Here is a 16,813-nt window from a genome sequence, read left to right as displayed (position 1 = left end):
AAGAAGAAGTGGTAGGAACTTGGGATTTGAAGATGTTCGAAAACTTCGAAAGAACAGAAAGGGGAGGAAGTCGAGTTGGAATGAACATTTCTTATACCTACAGAAGACAAACAAGAATACACTTTATCGTCGATACAGAAATGCTTTCCCTGTGCCACTAAGTCTCCAATATTCGAGTCTCCGGCTTGATATACAATTATCATCGTCGGCCTCGTGAGTCGGGCCGACTATTCCTAATAGGTAGGAGGTATGTAGGGCCCGCCTTATGTGATGGTGTAAAACTCCGAAATTTGGTATTGGTGGCGCTACGATGTATACGTATACCTGTAATGAAGGCCCTAATGTCAACGAGTACACTTGGTTGATTGATTATGAATATATCATTAGAGTAGATATATGTCAATCGACTCAACTCATTGCATATCGATGCTACGAACACGTCTCACTAACTAATCCGCATAATTGCTGGTCAGCACCCAGACACGCCTCAGCTTGACCGATTTCGTTAGTGATCGATACGGAATATCCACCAATCCCCTATTGGGTTTTCGAACGGTGGGCGCCTCTAAGCGAACAAATAGATGAGGTATCGCTAACATGCACATGTAGCGACTGTAGGGCCATCCCGTCGTATCCTTTGATTGGCTATGTGTTGGCTGTTGCATTTTGACTGCGTAACGGGACTGGTCACCAGACGACTTTACAGATCCAGAAACGTCGAGACACATGGCTGTTATCTTGCTAACCAAATCATCACTGCCGTGTTGGAAACCATATTTAGGGCATCAGTCCTCAACTTTCTCCGTTCGGAGGGTTTTCTTAGAATTATATAGTATTCAACTTCATGTTCACGAGGTCACATCTACACACCCAAGCCAGAAACCCCCATTAAGGCGGATAACTCTAACGATATCGACCCGATATAAATCGCTATAGGTCCAGAAGTTCATACAAACTTTAGGCTTCTTGTAGGGGCTTATCAGAGGCAAATATGGTGGTGGTAGCCAGCTAGCTACACCACACGCAATATAAACTTACCCACTTATCAGATCAGAGGGTGCCGTACACAACGTTCCCCCGAAACCGCAAAGCCTTTGGGGAAAGAGAGGTCTATCTCGATGATATAATGACATGTGATCGAAGAAAGATATGCTTTCCGATGGCTGAATCTGAAACCCCGTAAGGCAAACTTTTGCATTCGTATTCAACCTATTGGATTAAAAATGCACACCCTAACCTCACGTCGATGTCATCGGCTATATGACACCAGACCTGCAGATAAGATTATATAGATTTCTATAAGCAGAAATCTACGAATAATGACTATTAAATCAATATCTACTCGCTTTATCTCTCGGTTACTCCCACGAACTTGGAAGCCCACTTCCATGTCGACGAAATACCTCAAAAAAGGACCCGTCCAACGATTCTTTGGCAAATTACAGAAGGAAAAAGAACCAGTGCAGAAATCCATTTCGTCGGAGCCATCACGTCCAAGAAGTTGGGTAGTTGTGCAAGCCCCGAGGCGCGACGTGGAGGATGGTGATGAGTTTCTTTATGTAGGATCTGGTCTTACGCTATATCCTGTGAGCTTAAATTAGAATATTCGGTTCATGCAAGTTTGTATTAAGTTATGTGGCTATCGTTTCCTTGTGCTGAGTTGAATCTATGGTACCGTCTGCAAGTATGAGGTTGTGGTTCATATCAACGTGCATAAATTCCACTCAGAACTAGACTTTTTAACTACTTAGACTAGTCTCGTACTTAGACCTGTTATCTTCTCCTCTCTTCCCTTCGTTATTTTAATTTCCTAGATACGTTGGACCTCAGACACGCCTCCTACGTGCCTACAGTCTCCCCGCCCATAATGTGCCAGTATCACCGAATGAAGAAGTGCGGGAAGCACAAGTTGGATGACCATATGGATATGGTATCGCCTCTTCAAAGCAAACTTTGCGACCCGACCTGCACCAATATAATCAAAATCTTCTATCGAGGATTTGCTTGCGAGGACTGTAATATTTTTCCTAGACCTGAGAATGTAGGAAATTCAAGGTTGTGGGTTAGAGAGTACGGCAGTACCTCGATCATGTTGGGTAAAGCTAGGAGTAAACCTAGTGCCACCTTTGAAGATAGTGGTAAACTGATGGAAGATGGTTGCAAAAATGGTCCCAAAGATGGCTTAGGAGATGGCTCAGGACATTCGCAAAATAGTTCAGGAGATAGTAGATTGTAATTTGGAAGAGCAAGAGGAAAAAGGTTCTTATAGTGCTAAAGAAAGGCAAGGATTGAGTGTTGCTGAGCACAACCTAAGCTTAAGCTGGAGTTCCTGCAACTGGTATTAATATTGGGGTGTCCGCTTCACGTAGTCTGAGTACAAGACTCGTATTAAATACCCAACCTTCTTTCGTTTTTACCCGTAGTTGGATATAAAAAATATTTTAGAAAGACGGAACCTTCCAACACATACCCCTCTATCAAAGCTGCACATCAAATCATCGATGTTTAAATTTCCTTCTCCCTTAACTTCGGTTATACCAACGTCTCTGATTCAGAGAGCCACGAAGGGACGGTTATTCTCGACCGGCCATCGACTCTCTCTGACCAGGAAGCAGAGGATACGGGTGATACAGAATCTGTCACGTCATATTTTTCAATCGGCCCCGGATTTGTGGAGGAGCTGGAAAGGCAAGCCAAACGAAAGCGTGCCCTAAGAGCTGTCTACGACGTCAACGCTGACCCTACTATTCCCTCTCGAAGACTGCTCGCTCAACAATTCTGGGAAAAGCGTTTTCGAAGGGTCAACCAAGACTGACAGAACTCAGACGATAGTGAGGACAGTGGCTAGGACAGCAATCGGGGCCGTAGTCGGGACAGTATTCAGGACGGTGGTCATGATGGTGGTCAGGACGGTGAACAAGAACTCGATGACGAGGAGGCAATGCGTCGTCCACGTCGTGGGAAAAAGAACAGGTTGTTAGAAAAGAGGCCAGGGACTAGACCCGTTCTACGGGCTTCGATCAGAGACAGGGAAAGGGGAAATACTGGTATCTCGATAAAAAGGGAAACGTCATCGACTGCATGCGGTGGCGCTGCCGTGAGGGTTTTGTTGGCAAAATGTACGTTGAATTTCTTTTCACCCCCTCCCGCCCGACGTTTATAGCACACAAGCTAATCAAACTATTCTATAACTAGACGAGTCTATGCTTTCTTCCTCCTGTCTATGGCCTATCTTGGCTTGTGGATTTTTGTCTACAGGGTGAGGATCATGCGTTGAATTTCTCAACGGCGAACGTATGCGACTAGAGCTCCCGCCTCGATGATGGTATCAAGACTGCTCGAGCTTGCATGCATACTGGAACGCAGTATCAGAATAGTCGCGAGCTAGAAAACAGCTGTGAGTCCAATGTCTACTTCTCCATCGGTTTCAATGATTCTGAATGCCATAGTGCTTATTTGACGTTGAGTTAATGATATGACGTCATGGCTTTTCAAATAAGGCCTAGTAACAATATGAACTGTTAGCCGTATCTGCATGTTCAATGCGGAGTGCTTGGGGTAAAAGAAATGACTTCTTACCTGATCGGGGGATTGAGCTTCGAAGCATCGACTTAACGATACAGTTTCCTGGGCCTTCTTTTTGTAGTCTCGTGCATTGGTTGCATTCTTCTGAGGTTGCTAGCGCTGACCACCAGAGGATCTGGGAGATATCTGTCTGCCGATAGCAACCAAAAAGTTCAAAAATGATATAAAAAGGATTTTTCAATCGACAAGAATATTATAAAATCCTAGAAGTGACACAATATGTGAAAATCTTTTGAGTGCTTTCTCTTAAGGTGAAAGATTGGGTTGGGTGAATGGCAGGCAGAAGATAGCATCGATAGGTGCTGATTAGAAGATTGGGTAGGATGAAGGGAAGGTGAAGAGAATGCAATGTTCTTTTATTTGTAATATAAAATAATCATTCTCCACGCACAACCTCGTATGATGCAGAAGATGAAAGTAAATTCTGGATATTCCCCGAGCAGGTCCATACGCTCAAGCGGTTCGAAGCCGCCTGTACAACGTCAAGTATCGCTAAATTGCATACATGTCCAAGCTTTAATAGGGCTTTAACTTTGCCAACGCATAACCATCAGGGTTGAGGTATTCATGATCCGGTCCCCTGTAGTCTTTATCTCGTTATGTATTCTCGTAACCGATCCCCTGGTTTTGAAACATGATGCATGGATACTGTGTTGTCTTTTCACAAAATGCAACAGACTGTGCCAAGACAATCAAGCTTTAAGGGTAAACAACTCAACTTTTTCCCGAAGGACTTCCCAATCGAACTTGAGTAACATGCGTATGCAATGCTAGCAAATGTCATGGGATCCCCCCTTGTCAAATGATTACGTACCTCTCCGGCGGTAATTGCACGATCCATTACCACATATTCGTGCGATTTCAGGATATTCACAGCTCGGAATATCCGGAGGACATTTAGGTTTCTTTCGGATAGGCTATCGCGCTTCAGGGTTAACCAGCGTTTGACCCCAATCGCTCAGCTGAACTCATTAACAACGACGGGCTTAATTCTAGCTATTATAGGGGAACCTTCGGAATTCGGAATGGCCCTACGAAATATCGCGGCTTCATGGGTGCTAACACCAAGAGTGGTATAGCGTGTTTTCGGCCCAAGCTATCCGAAGACACCAAAAAAGGACCCGGGTAATTGCACACAGCAACTAAACTGGGAGAATTGCGATTCCCCTCCCTTGGAATAAACTTGTACTGCATTTACTAGTTTATTACTCCTCTATGCCCCCTCGTTCTCTTTGTGGACCACTGCCACATCATCGATTGATTGCTCAGTAATCTTGCGCTGTCGTCGCATAGTTTCTCTTAAAACTTCAAAAATGTCCTACGGAGGTGGATACGGCGGCCAACCTGGATACGAGCAGCCAGGCGGCTATCAACAAGGTTACCCGCAACAGGGCTATCAACAGCAAGGCTACAATCAAGGCTATCAACCTGGCCCTTCAAATTCCTATGGCCCACCACCTCCCGTCGGAAGCCCATCGGATCCCAACGTCGGCCTTCCTCCAGGGTGGATCGCACGATGGGATCAGAACAGTCAGCATTGGTACTACGTTGACACGTCAACGGGGAGATCCGTATGGGAAAGGCCGGTGATGCAGCAACCTCCTCCCCATCAGCAGCTTCCGCAGCAGCCGTCTATTCCGCCACAGGCGGGGTATTATGCTGCTGGTGGAGCGGTGGCCGGTGCAGCGATTGGAGCGGCGGCGGTGCATGCACATAGTAGTAGCGGTAGTGGGCCGGGAGGGTATGATCATAGCTATGATGGGAAGGGTATGCTCTCTCCGAAAGACTTAACAAGAACTGACGGTTTCGGATTATATTTCGTCCTTGTATGTTGTGCTAACATCGGACCCGTTCCTTTACACAGACTCCTCTGAGAAAAAGGATAAGAAGGATAAGGACAAGAAAGATAAGGATAAAAAGGACGGGGGCAAGAAACATAAAGATAAGGACTCAAACTGGGGTAAATATGCTGCTGTCGGTGCCGGCGCACTCGGTGTTGGTCTTCTTGGTGGGGCCGTCCTAGGCCATGAAGGCGATAAAATTGAAAATTGGGCGGGTGATAAAGTCGATGGTATCAAAGACGGTATCGAAAATGCACCGGAAAATGCAGCCGGCTGGGTCGGAGACAAGGTTGGTTCGGTGGAAGGCCAATATGATGATTTTAAAGATGGTGTCGAGAATTTCAAAGACGATATCGAAAATATACCGGAGAACATCGCGGGTTGGACCGGTGAACAGGTTGGAAAGGTCGAGGCATTTGGAGATGACGTGAAACAATACGGACAAAATCTAGAAGACGCTTACGACCAAGGAAGGGATGACGCGAGATACGGATCTGATCATGAATCTTCAAGCTCGAGCTCCTCAAGTAGTGATGATGGGGGAGACGACGATGGTGCAGCTTATGACTATGATGACGGTGGGGATGATTATGATGGCGGAGACTATGACGATTAGATTACAGATATATGCTTAGAGAAGAGGGCGATATATACGCCACCTCTGAAATGTTGTATTTGTGTAGCGAGGCGTTCTAGGACGTTAGATATAGACTTTTTGCCCGCCAATGATAGAAATCTTTGAAGTCGTGATAACAAATGTATATCGCTGGGAATGCTCGCTAATGAAAGCCCGCACAGTCTATACGCTCCCACTATTATGTCGAAATAATTCACCATTCCTTCGCAAACAATGAGGTCCGAATATATTGTGTAGTCCGAATCTCACACTCTAATTCCCCAGCCTCCCAGGCTATCCACATCCCATCTTAGCCATTCTCCCGGTGGCCCCCATCTATACGCCTTCCCTTCTCCAGTCCACCATCTCCAAGTACTCCACGCAACAGGTTCGCTCGCTGCCACACCACCCGCCAGGAAGTCATAGAAGAAGATCTCGCAGCTCCACAGCCCCCATACCATCATCCAAGTGAACGTAGCCATCTTCCCTAGCGTCCCCTTCTCATCCACCCCTAGGATCTTCAACAACTTGATGATAACCATTTCCACCAAAAACCCCACCGATTGTATAACAAAATATCCCGCTGCCGCAATCCCCCTCCCATTAGCCGTCCATGCACCAATGCCATGTAACCCCGCTGAATTCCAAAACGCAGAAAACACCACAATGACTTGTGCCAGAACATTCCCTCTTTGCAATCCCAATACTTTATACGCCACCCATTCTCCAGGATATGAGAATCCCTTCTTGAAGATACTATGCCAGTAGGCGGTCCAGAAACCTCTAAGGCTTGTTGCTTCGTGTATCGGTCCGAATAACGGTGCCCATGACGATGGAGCGGTAATTGGGATTGGTATTGTAAATAAAATTGCCGTTATGCTGAATAATTGAGAAAGAATTGCGTATACGGCGAAGAGGGAGAGGTATTTGCGGGCTATATTGTGGTATAACCATCGTATCGTTGGACCTTGTGGGACTGGGGCCGGGAAACAGACAGCGGTCCATTGTTCCTGGGATAGTGTCGACGGGTGAAAAGGTGTCTTCCAGCAACCGGGAGTATAGAAAAAGGGATCGTGGGCGAGAGCGTAACCAAATATATCGAGTATAACGTATGTGGTAAAAATATAGGAAAGATGGGTAGCTAAGAAGGAAATGTGAGAGTCAGATGGTGATGGAGGTGGCTTTACACGTCGGACCTGAAACTTGAAGCCTACACCCCGAGAAGCGCATAGTAAGGAGAAAGTAAAACGGGCTCGCTGGCGAAGAGGATATGTTGCTAGAGCCGGATACCCGAGACCTGGACTGGTAGTCTTTGTGACGTCCTTCGAGGGCCTATTCGAGATACCGTTTGTGGAGCCATTCCCGGTTGGGGAAGTGTTCCCTTTGGTAATGTAGGCCTCGCCGTTCGTAGTTCCATCCCCATGGTTAGAACCATTTCTCTGGATTCCAGTATCATCGATTGTCCACCGAACGTCCTCGTCTCTTCCTACATCCTTAACAACAAGCAGATTGAACGCCTGGAGACTCCCAAAATACGCGCCTGCGCCGACACAAAACGCGAGACCCCAATGACTACTGCTGTACAACACCGCTAGCCGGATATATAACCCGACAATGACCGGCAGCGCGATAGCATTCCGTAGAAACGACTTATACGGATAGAATAGAAGCGTTAGAAACAGCAGGAACAGCGGTGTTAAGGCTTCGTGGAGCAGAAATGGTGTTTTGGTGGACAGGATTTGGAGGCGCGCTGGGAATTGCGCGAACGGCGTGATTGATAACAGTGGGAAGAGTGCCATGTTGTCGAAGGAGCTCTTCGGAGGCTCGCGATGGAGTATATCGAAGTCGCAATCACTCCACAAGGCTGATGATGCAATGTCGACGGTTTGTGGGTCCCCGATGATGGAACATGGTTGATATCAGGCTAGGTAGGCAGGCCTTTGAAGCGCACAAGGAGACGCCATTGGCCGACAACGCAGATTGTATTTACAGCTGGCTCGATACAGTTTGCTGGGGTATCGAAGACCCTCAAAACCATCGACTAATTGGACGTAAGATACCAAACAGATGTAAGAGAATAATAGAAGTGAATAGAAGTAGATTCGTGAAGATGTACAAGAATTTGAATATTATAAAGCAGATATGATATCGTATGAAGTATATATACCAACATGACAGAACATATAAAAATAGCATCACCAACTCCTCGCTGTAAGAAAATATAAAAACTCTCAATTGCAAGTCATGCGTCCTCGAAATGCCTTAATGATCGCGGTACTTCCCCCTTTCATCCAGTTCGTAGACATCGCTAGACTGCAGCCGACCATATAGTCAGCTTCCCTGCCGTCTCGTCTCTCCGGTGGGTAACTCCTGCGCAGGCGTCGCCGCCGCCGCCGACATCGGGCTCGCAGTGGATGCCCCAGACATCGGTGCAATCACATCTCCTCCCTCTAATTCCGCGTAGAATTTGGCCCCCGCATTCTCAGGTCTCCGGTGTTGAAACTTCTCCCCGTGTGGTCGAAGAACCGGCGTTCCGTCGGCCTCATTCCATTGCTTTTCAGATGCAGGGGCCTCGTGGACTTCACCTACGGCAGCGGTGTTTTGATCAGATGCTCCTTGCCCGCTTTGGTCATGCCATCCGCTCTTCTTAGCCCAAGCACCGGCTACCCCTTCTCCTCCAAGTTCATTTGGCATTGTAGTGGAGCCGTCGACTTCGGGAACAGGTGGTAGGTTCGATTCCTTCTTATCGTCGCTAGGTAGATCTCCACCTGCTATTACCTTCTGCTGTCTTCTTCTCCTGAGGAACCAGACACCAGCGATGACGCCAATAACAGCGACTCCTCCAACAACTCCTCCGACAATAGCTCCAATCGGCGTCGAGCTATCCTTCTTCCCTGAAGCCACAAGTCTAACTGGAAGGTGTGTAACAATATTCTGCGGGCGGTTACTCCAGTCCGCTTGGAATACTCTGAAGGTTCCGAAATGATATTCTGCAAACAAGTAGACCTCTTGCATAAACACTCTGCCCAATCTTGGATTCGCATTGTCAGGCAATCGCTTGAGTGGGAAATACCACGCTTTGCCTTCAGCGCCTAGGATTTCGGGGCCAATAGCTTCTAGAGAGAATGCATTGTATGGCAATTCGATCTCTAGGGCCGTCTGGTTCTGCGCATTGTCCGAGATGGTGAATACAAATGTCGGGTTAAGATCGAGTAATTGAGTGTGGGCATCATCGGTAAGGATATAAAGGTTGACTTCCTCATTCCATGTGAGATTCAGTGCAGACTCAAAGATTCGGCAAGTATCGTTTGGCAACCAGATATAGGAGGTAGCCGAGTCGATGGAAATAAGCTGGCTTTCGGTTGTGCGACGCCAGTCGGGATCGAGAAGTTCAGCAGTGCCTTGCTGACCGTTACGATAGACGCCGGAGACGGTGAGAGAGGAAAGAGCGACGAGGAAAGGATTGGTGTATTCATTTGCTTGGGTGAAAATCATGTCGTTATCGATATAAAGGGAATCGTCGTAGCCACCGAAGACCAGGGAGGCAGACGCAGTTTTACCCCCTATATTATCGGGTTAGTCTCGTTCGTCTAAGGCTGTTCCAGTATATGGATATAGGCACACATACGGTAAACTGCTCCGGCTTGATAGCCCCAGCTCAAGCTTGGAATCAACCCTTGATTGTACATTGTTGTCAAGAAACTCGGCTGTGGGTTATTAAAATCCGTGAAGTTCGTCGGCTGGGTACCCAGTCCGAAGACCCCGAGAAACCATTCCTTGCTATCGACCGCAACCACGACCTGGTCGTTAAATGTAATCCCGCTGTCTACGTTTGTTATTCCCAAACGCTCCAAACCATAGTTTCCGATCGCATTGTACCCCAAGTCCTTAGCCAGATCTGTATTAAAAAGACCTTGATCGTTCCAGGTACTCGAAGAGTTAACATTAAAGGTTTGACCGCGCAAGTCGTAACATTGCTCGGCTGCTATGTTGCGGCAGGCCTCTGCATCCACTACCCAAGTCTCTTGCCAGTTCGTTGCAGGCAGAACGCGGACGATTTGCGATGGAGTCCCGACATGCATGAAGAAAGTTCCCCACGCGCCATCGTTTCCTTCCCTATATTCCCCCCAAAAGTTAGTAATCCATAGAAAAGCATTATTTCGATTCGAAATTATCGCACCAAGCACCACTAAACGGCCACCTCTGGGCCGTAGCATTGAGATTCGGAATTTCCTGCTGCGCACTTGCGCCTACCAACAGCGTCGACAGGAACAGTGTTGACAGTGTTGCGGCTGAACCCATGGCGATTTTCCAGTATCCTGCCATCTTTGGCGAGAGTGGGTCGGCGGCGGCAGATATCGTACCAAAGTTTCGTCGAAAATGGTATTCCACCACAGATAAACCCTAGGTGTCTTCTGATCCACAGTCGAAAATCTTCAAGATGCGATTAAACCTCTAAAATATATTTTTTTTTCTTGAAATGTGGGTGTATGCGGAGAATATAAAGGAGGAAGAGCCAATGCACCAACATGCAACAAAATTTCTAAAAAGATGGTGGCGTCCGTCACAGGTACCACATTGGTCTGGCTTCTTTGGCCAAATCCTCTCGTTTGATCCGTCCAATCCCATGAAGAAATTCACGCCGACAAAGACGAAATTTAGCCTTCGGCTTGTCAGCCTGTGAGTTATCGCAGGTGACCTGGACACCTGTATATTTGCGGCTGTACTATGCATCGCTGCCCGTACCAAATACAACCCTGGAGCGCAAAGAACCTGCATATTGGCTGCCATTTCGCCATGCAGGGCGTATTTGGGGGCAAGAAGCGGCGAAGGGGGTCACGATTGTCTCGAGTTCGCTTTTCCAAGTAGCTTGTTCAGCCTATGGTAGAATTACAAACGGCGATTATTGGACGAGACTCGCCAAGGAGCTAGCGAGGCTGAAAGATTTCCGAGAAGAGCTTCCAAGCTTAAGAATTCAAATCTCGCGGGATCAGAGAAGCTTGGTATGGCGCTCGTTATGTAATGAAGCGAAATGGGTAAAGCCGATTACAAAATCGATAAACTCTCATGATGAGGGTCTTTTGTTCATGAGCTACTAGGTATTAGTTGTCTACCAAACAATGAAGTCTTGGGAAATGAATTCAGGGCAAAGGGAGCTTACTCAGATGAATTGGCTACCATATATTGTGCTTGCGAAATCTTCCGCTCTTTCGTATATGGTAGTATGGGGTACCAGGCACTAGGATGTCCAAGGTGAATACGTGCTGTCCTGTAGAACCAAAGGGCACCGTTAATTGGTTCTAAATTTATAGAAGCAAAATGAATGTACGCATTCATTCATATGAGTCAGAGTCGTGACGTTACTGATAACACAGAGGGACATGTGAACGTTGGCCGGGAAATGGAGCGAGACAACAACCGTTTTGGTAGATGTCCCAATCGGGAAGGGCCAAAATACCACGTCTACAACACATTTCTATGTTGTTTTGGATCACAACACAGAGAGGCGTCTTGAGAAGAGTCTAGTTCGGTCTCGGGGCTATACAAGAAGGGGTCCTAGAGACTCCTATTAATGTACCCTAGATCTCGGTCAATACAGCCACTAGAAATGCACAATCTAGTAACTTGCAAGGGAGCGGAAGTATGCTTCCGCTCCCCGATGACGTGAGTTTTTCTCCTAGGTTTCCCAGCATACGGAGTATTCTCTAACATATATACAATGGAACCTTTAGCGGGTGGAATTACGCCAATCCACTCAATTAGTCCCCCGACTTAGCCCCATTTTGGGCCCAAGACTTCTTCATCTGGGCTCGACAAATCGAGCAGTAAGTCCCTCTCATACGATTAGGCTAACAAGATATTATCCTTGGCAGAATCTACGACGATGGCACCGATTGGTGGCAGATCATCTTTTTGATGATCACCTTCTGGCTGGGGGGCATCTTTGCCTTGCTCATGATCTAGGTCATGAGCAGGGCCATGATGGCCACCGGCCAGTGGAGGATGGACGAGCCCAGACGCCCAATTCCAATCTAAGGACCTCTTGTAAAGGCTTAAGCCTCTTACTTAGGTCCGGATTGGAATTGAGTGGCTGGCTCGGCCATCATCACCGGTCTTCGTCGTCTTCTTCTACTTCTACTTCTTCCTTTCTTTAAAAATAAAAAAAACACCACTGTTGCCACTGCTGTATGAATACAGCATATGAATGATATACCTTTTTCACTTGATCCTACTTCCCTCCTATACTTTTCTCTTTCCGATACACCCTTTGTTCCCAATGTACTGTGCAAGTGTCCCGTGCCATTATATCGTCCCAACCGTGTTTCCATAAAGTATTTTTCCTCACATATCTACGACATTACTATTCCTTTGTATATGTATACGTTCGTTAACGATCCGATTTGCATGAGTTCTTGGAGATCTATATCGAGAAAAAGAAGGTGTGGAGGACCTTTTATGTTGCATTAGAACACCCCTACAGTTGCGACTATGTGGAATGTCGGAATTCTTTTTTACAATGAAGCTTGCATCCCAAACCTTCCACTCTTTTTTCTATCACCATCCACCTTTCGTCCTCGCTTTTCATCTTCTACGTATCTTTACTTATCTTTATCCTCCCCGAAATCGACATCTTTCTACTCCATTCTACACAATTCATTAATAATACGATAATATCAGAACCTTCATTCTCAAACTGCTTTTTCAACCACAAAGTATCCAAACTTGCATGACTTTATCGACAGCAGCTACCAAAAATTCGAAAAAAATGAAGTATGCATTCGGATTCAAGAAACGAAAGGCCCGCAATCCAGCCATGAGCTACCGCGAATTCCTCAAGGGGCAAGAAGCCTTCAGCGACAAGACCAACGCCATCCGTCTCCGTTCTTCCATGCGGTACGCTCTCTCTATAAATGCCCCTCCATACTTCCCGTACCACAAGGCCATGATAATGACAAAATAAACCTAGAGGTAACCCCATCATCCGTCAATTCACCCTCCCGAATCCTCAAAACCCACGTGATTAGTCCTTCAAACCCAACGGTGAAGCTGAGATCATTCGTAAATGGGATCGCAAAGAAGACAAACAACGAAGAGTTGCGCTCTGTCTCATGAAAGTGTTCAATATCCTCTACAAACGAGATGATGATTATGATGATGCCGAAAGTCTCATGCATTGGGCTCTGAAGGTTCGTGCTACTTACCATAGGTAGAAGTGTGTCCTACTATTCTTTATCTTGGCGTTTTCTCTTTGATGGCAGCAGATTTGGCCATTGTACTTGATGCTAATGGTGTATCGATATGATGAATTAGGCTTTTTGTTTTAATCATGGTTATTGCACCGGCTGTTAGCGCATGGGGCATCTTTTGCTTATTCTTGGTATTCATGTATAACCTTTGTCAGATTTTCCGGTATGTTTATTGGGATTGGACGTTGAATCTAAATCTTATGAATAAGCCGATGAGCTATTAGTGCTTGTTAGATATATGGCTGGCGAGTTAGCGCAGTGATGACCTGTGGATTTGGCATCTCTCCGTTCTTCTTGGTAAAGACCGTATACTTTTCCTGGCTGAGATATTTTGTATGCTACTCCACGAATATTGATCCTCTAAAATAACTTCTACTACCGTCTAGATCTAATTTGGGTTTAGGAGTAATGACTATTAGCGTCCATGGATGCTAAGCCTCATATCTTATATACTACAGAAAGATTTGGTCGATGGTTCTACAGCCTCTGAAAAAGAATCAATAACAAGTCTCTAGAGACTCTAGAGGGGTTCTAAATTGCTGATTCCCAAGTTCATACTTTAAGAATCAACTGGGATGTAGGGGAATGCTCGCAAGGTTGGGTATGAATGCCCCATGCAATGATAGCTGTATTGGTCACTGTAGACGTTCTCTCTGCGCAATTGTGTAACGTTATAATTCGTATCTCAGATTGGCCGCCACCACAGCTTCTTACAACGTCTATTATCTACGCTCACAACAATCATCATCTTCTTCACTAGAGATCATCCACCCATAAGATCATCCACTCATAATATCATCTCCCTCTATCCTTCACGATCACCTCCATTTAATTCATTGGGGGACCAAAATCTCCTGCTACCAACGATGTCGAGGCCAGTGATGAAGAAGCAGAAGAAAGGCGAGCCCGTCATGGCCACCTTTGAGCGCTTCCACAAATGGGCTGCCGATGTCAATACAATCATCAGGGATAAGTACTACAAGAAACCGCGTCTTGGTACGGGATGCCAGAAAAACCCCTATCCACCTAAGGATCCTCAGTGAGTTATCCCCTCCACCTTCTTGTTGGGGTTATCATATTAATTTTTTGCGCGATTATAAGAATCACTGCTAAAGATTCTCCACTACTCTAGATTCCACCTCAAGGCCGTCAAAGGAAAACGCCGCCGCATTCTCATGCAAGACGATACCACCATTGCCGGTGAATTCCCCGCTCAAGATAAAAACTAGTGCAACATGCTCGCCGACGAAAGCAACGACAGTGACTATTTCAGAGAACCGTGGTGCTTCGGATACGAAAGACACAACCGATGGTCAGATTCCGACCCTCTCAAAAAATACAAACTCCAGCTCTACCCAAAACGAGAAGGAGGAGAAGAAGAATACCTCTACATTTGTCTCACCGTCCAGGAAGGGATTGATTACGGATATCCTGTCCTCCCGATCATGGAGATACATCAAAGAGGGATACATTCGACGGAACCGTCCTACTCACTGGAAATGGGCCATGGATCACAAACTAATGATCTATGCTCATATCCTCTGGTTCGGTTTGTACGTCACGCCGCTGATTTGGTATTTCCTGTTCTACCCTCCAGAGAATATGGTGGAGACGAAACATGGGTTCGTGTGGCCGGCTGTTCCGATTGCTGCACCCCCTGATAATGGAACTAACCTTCCATTCCACTTTAGGCCTCCCTATGAAAAACAGAAAGTTGGTTGGGACGAGCGAGCGATCTTGGGTTATGCGGGGTTCTTTGTTTTCAATATTTTCTTGCTTGTGATGAAGTGGCAATACGAGCCCCCTAAGAGCGATGATTAGTGCCATGGGAATGTCACTTTTGTGAGGGACTTCAGACGACCTTTCACTGGATATATGTACGCTTCTCATAGTATGACTTCATTAAGGCATACATTTTTTATCCTCTTTCGAAATCTCGATCGACAGATGGTTATGTGCCTCAGTGACCTAAAATTGCATTCCATAGTCAATAAAATTAACTTTAAAACTCTACTGTCCATTGGTCATCTAGTAACTTTGTGCGATGTGAGATGTTTTACTTCTCTGTGATTTCCTTGACATCTCTCTACATTCTCGGCCGGTTTCCGATCTTTGCTTGATTGTGTTCGTGGTTTTTCCAAAGAATTTTCATTGATTGTTTGTTGATATCTGGGGAGACTTACCTGTTGCTGCTTGAAGCTCGTCCATCTAACAAGCTCAGATATTGGCCTCCTCCTTTCCTTCTTTTTTAATCACCTATTCAAATATCCTCCTCGATTCATTTCTCCCAACCACAAACCATCAATTGCCAACATAGCCATCACTACTTATCCCCATCCATTCTCAAACCACTCGATTACATCCTATTCAACTTTCAAAAACGTCTATATCTACATCCAAAAACATGTGCCGAAAAGTCACTTACCACAAATCCTGCGAACACGTTACCTCCAGATTCCAGCGCCGCCCTTGCAAAAACGACAACTACTGCCCTCGCATCACCCAAGAACTCAACGCCGATGACAGTTGCGGCGGATGTCTAGAAGATGCTCAAAGGGTCACCGAACGCCCCATCAGACTCATCCGTCCAGACTACAATCCTCGTCGTTCCGAATCAGCCAAAAACGAAAATAAGTCGAGCCTCCCTGGAGGGAAACTATCAGACAATGAAGATGATTTCAGCGGAGAAGAAGAGTTCTACCATCGAGAAGCTGAGTGGTTTAGACGCCATGCGGTGGATTTTCTCTTCGATGAAGGCATTTTGACAGCTCAATATATGGATCAAAGAGCTTCTGAGATGAAGGAGTCGAGAGGTAGGAGGGCTGGTAGAGCTGCCAAACGTGTGTATGAAAGGATGGTGATGTCCATGAATCTGATTCGTTCCAGTGGGTTCCGAAGAAGTGGTGGAGGAATATGTGAAGGTGGAGGACTAGGCCGGCTATGTTTCTTGATGGAGAGGTGAGTGTTACTTACCTTAGTGCTTCTTAGTATAGTATTGAGGAGAGGGGAGAGACTAATATGGAGGATAGAATGGTCATAGTGAGCTCTGTGGTTGTTGTCGTAATCGTCGGGTGGATCTGGATGAATTCAGACTTGCTTATCACCCTCATGGTTGATTTGGCTGAATGGAGGATTTATTCTATGCTGATTACGAGACTGGATTGTATTTTCCTACCGCACTCGGTTACCTAGGGGTACTGCAAACTCTGCAATGTCGCTCTTAAGTAACTGGGGCGGATTACTAGAATCAATTACCTGTTACCAGATTAATTGGAAGTGTCCGTTGCTGTGATATATCGGATAGTAGATTGCTATGAAAGCTGGCCTGTCTTTACCCCATTTAGCAGCACCAAATCGCTATCTTGTTTCTAAATTGATGTAATAAAAGATATCATACTAGTCTCGAGGGCCTCGTGACTTAGATTTAATGTGAAAAAAGCGGTATTGATCTACCTACATCCAACTACCTGGGTACCTGAGTGCTCACTCAATATCTATCCCAAGGCGCTGCTCTTAAGACTGTT

The 16,813-nt window shown here is 46.1% G+C and overlaps 5 protein-coding genes across 5 annotated transcripts; 3 read left to right on the top strand and 2 right to left on the bottom strand.

The window, feature by feature from the left end:
* Nucleotides 1-4,898: 4,898 nt before the first annotated feature.
* On the top strand, nt 4,899-6,042 carry DFL_003806 (uncharacterized protein; the record flags this gene model as incomplete). Its single annotated transcript, XM_067632796.1, has 2 exons — nt 4,899-5,352; nt 5,450-6,042. 2 exons carry the CDS (start codon nt 4,899-4,901, stop codon nt 6,040-6,042), a joined length of 1,047 nt encoding a protein of 348 aa, XP_067491029.1.
* Nucleotides 6,043-6,308: 266 nt separating this feature from the next.
* On the bottom strand, nt 6,309-7,841 carry DFL_003805 (uncharacterized protein; the record flags this gene model as incomplete). Its single annotated transcript, XM_067632795.1, has 1 exon — nt 6,309-7,841. One exon carries the CDS (start codon nt 7,839-7,841, stop codon nt 6,309-6,311), a length of 1,533 nt encoding a protein of 510 aa, XP_067491028.1.
* Nucleotides 7,842-8,373: 532 nt separating this feature from the next.
* Nucleotides 8,374-10,344, bottom strand: DFL_003804 (uncharacterized protein; the record flags this gene model as incomplete). The annotated part of the gene is made up of 3 exons (XM_067632794.1): nt 8,374-9,605; nt 9,671-10,158; nt 10,223-10,344. The coding sequence occupies 3 exons, from the start codon at nt 10,342-10,344 to the stop codon at nt 8,374-8,376; spliced, it is 1,842 nt and encodes a 613-aa protein (XP_067491027.1).
* Nucleotides 10,345-14,155: 3,811 nt separating this feature from the next.
* DFL_003803 (uncharacterized protein) lies at nt 14,156-15,110 on the top strand (the record flags this gene model as incomplete). The annotated part of the gene is made up of 3 exons (XM_067632793.1): nt 14,156-14,328; nt 14,422-14,489; nt 14,563-15,110. 3 exons carry the CDS (start codon nt 14,156-14,158, stop codon nt 15,108-15,110), a joined length of 789 nt encoding a protein of 262 aa, XP_067491026.1.
* A 583-nt stretch (nt 15,111-15,693) lies between these two features.
* On the top strand, nt 15,694-16,481 carry DFL_003802 (uncharacterized protein; the record flags this gene model as incomplete). Its single annotated transcript, XM_067632792.1, has 2 exons — nt 15,694-16,247; nt 16,319-16,481. 2 exons carry the CDS (start codon nt 15,694-15,696, stop codon nt 16,479-16,481), a joined length of 717 nt encoding a protein of 238 aa, XP_067491025.1.
* Nucleotides 16,482-16,813: the final 332 nt, after the last annotated feature.

This window comes from Arthrobotrys flagrans (genome assembly GCF_004000055.1).
Source record: "Arthrobotrys flagrans strain CBS H-5679 chromosome Unknown unitig_0, whole genome shotgun sequence".
NCBI classification, from domain to species: Eukaryota; Fungi; Ascomycota; class Orbiliomycetes; order Orbiliales; family Orbiliaceae; genus Arthrobotrys; species Arthrobotrys flagrans.
The sequence above is the reverse complement of the archived record's forward strand: the minus strand, read 5'-3'. Positions and strand labels throughout refer to the sequence as shown.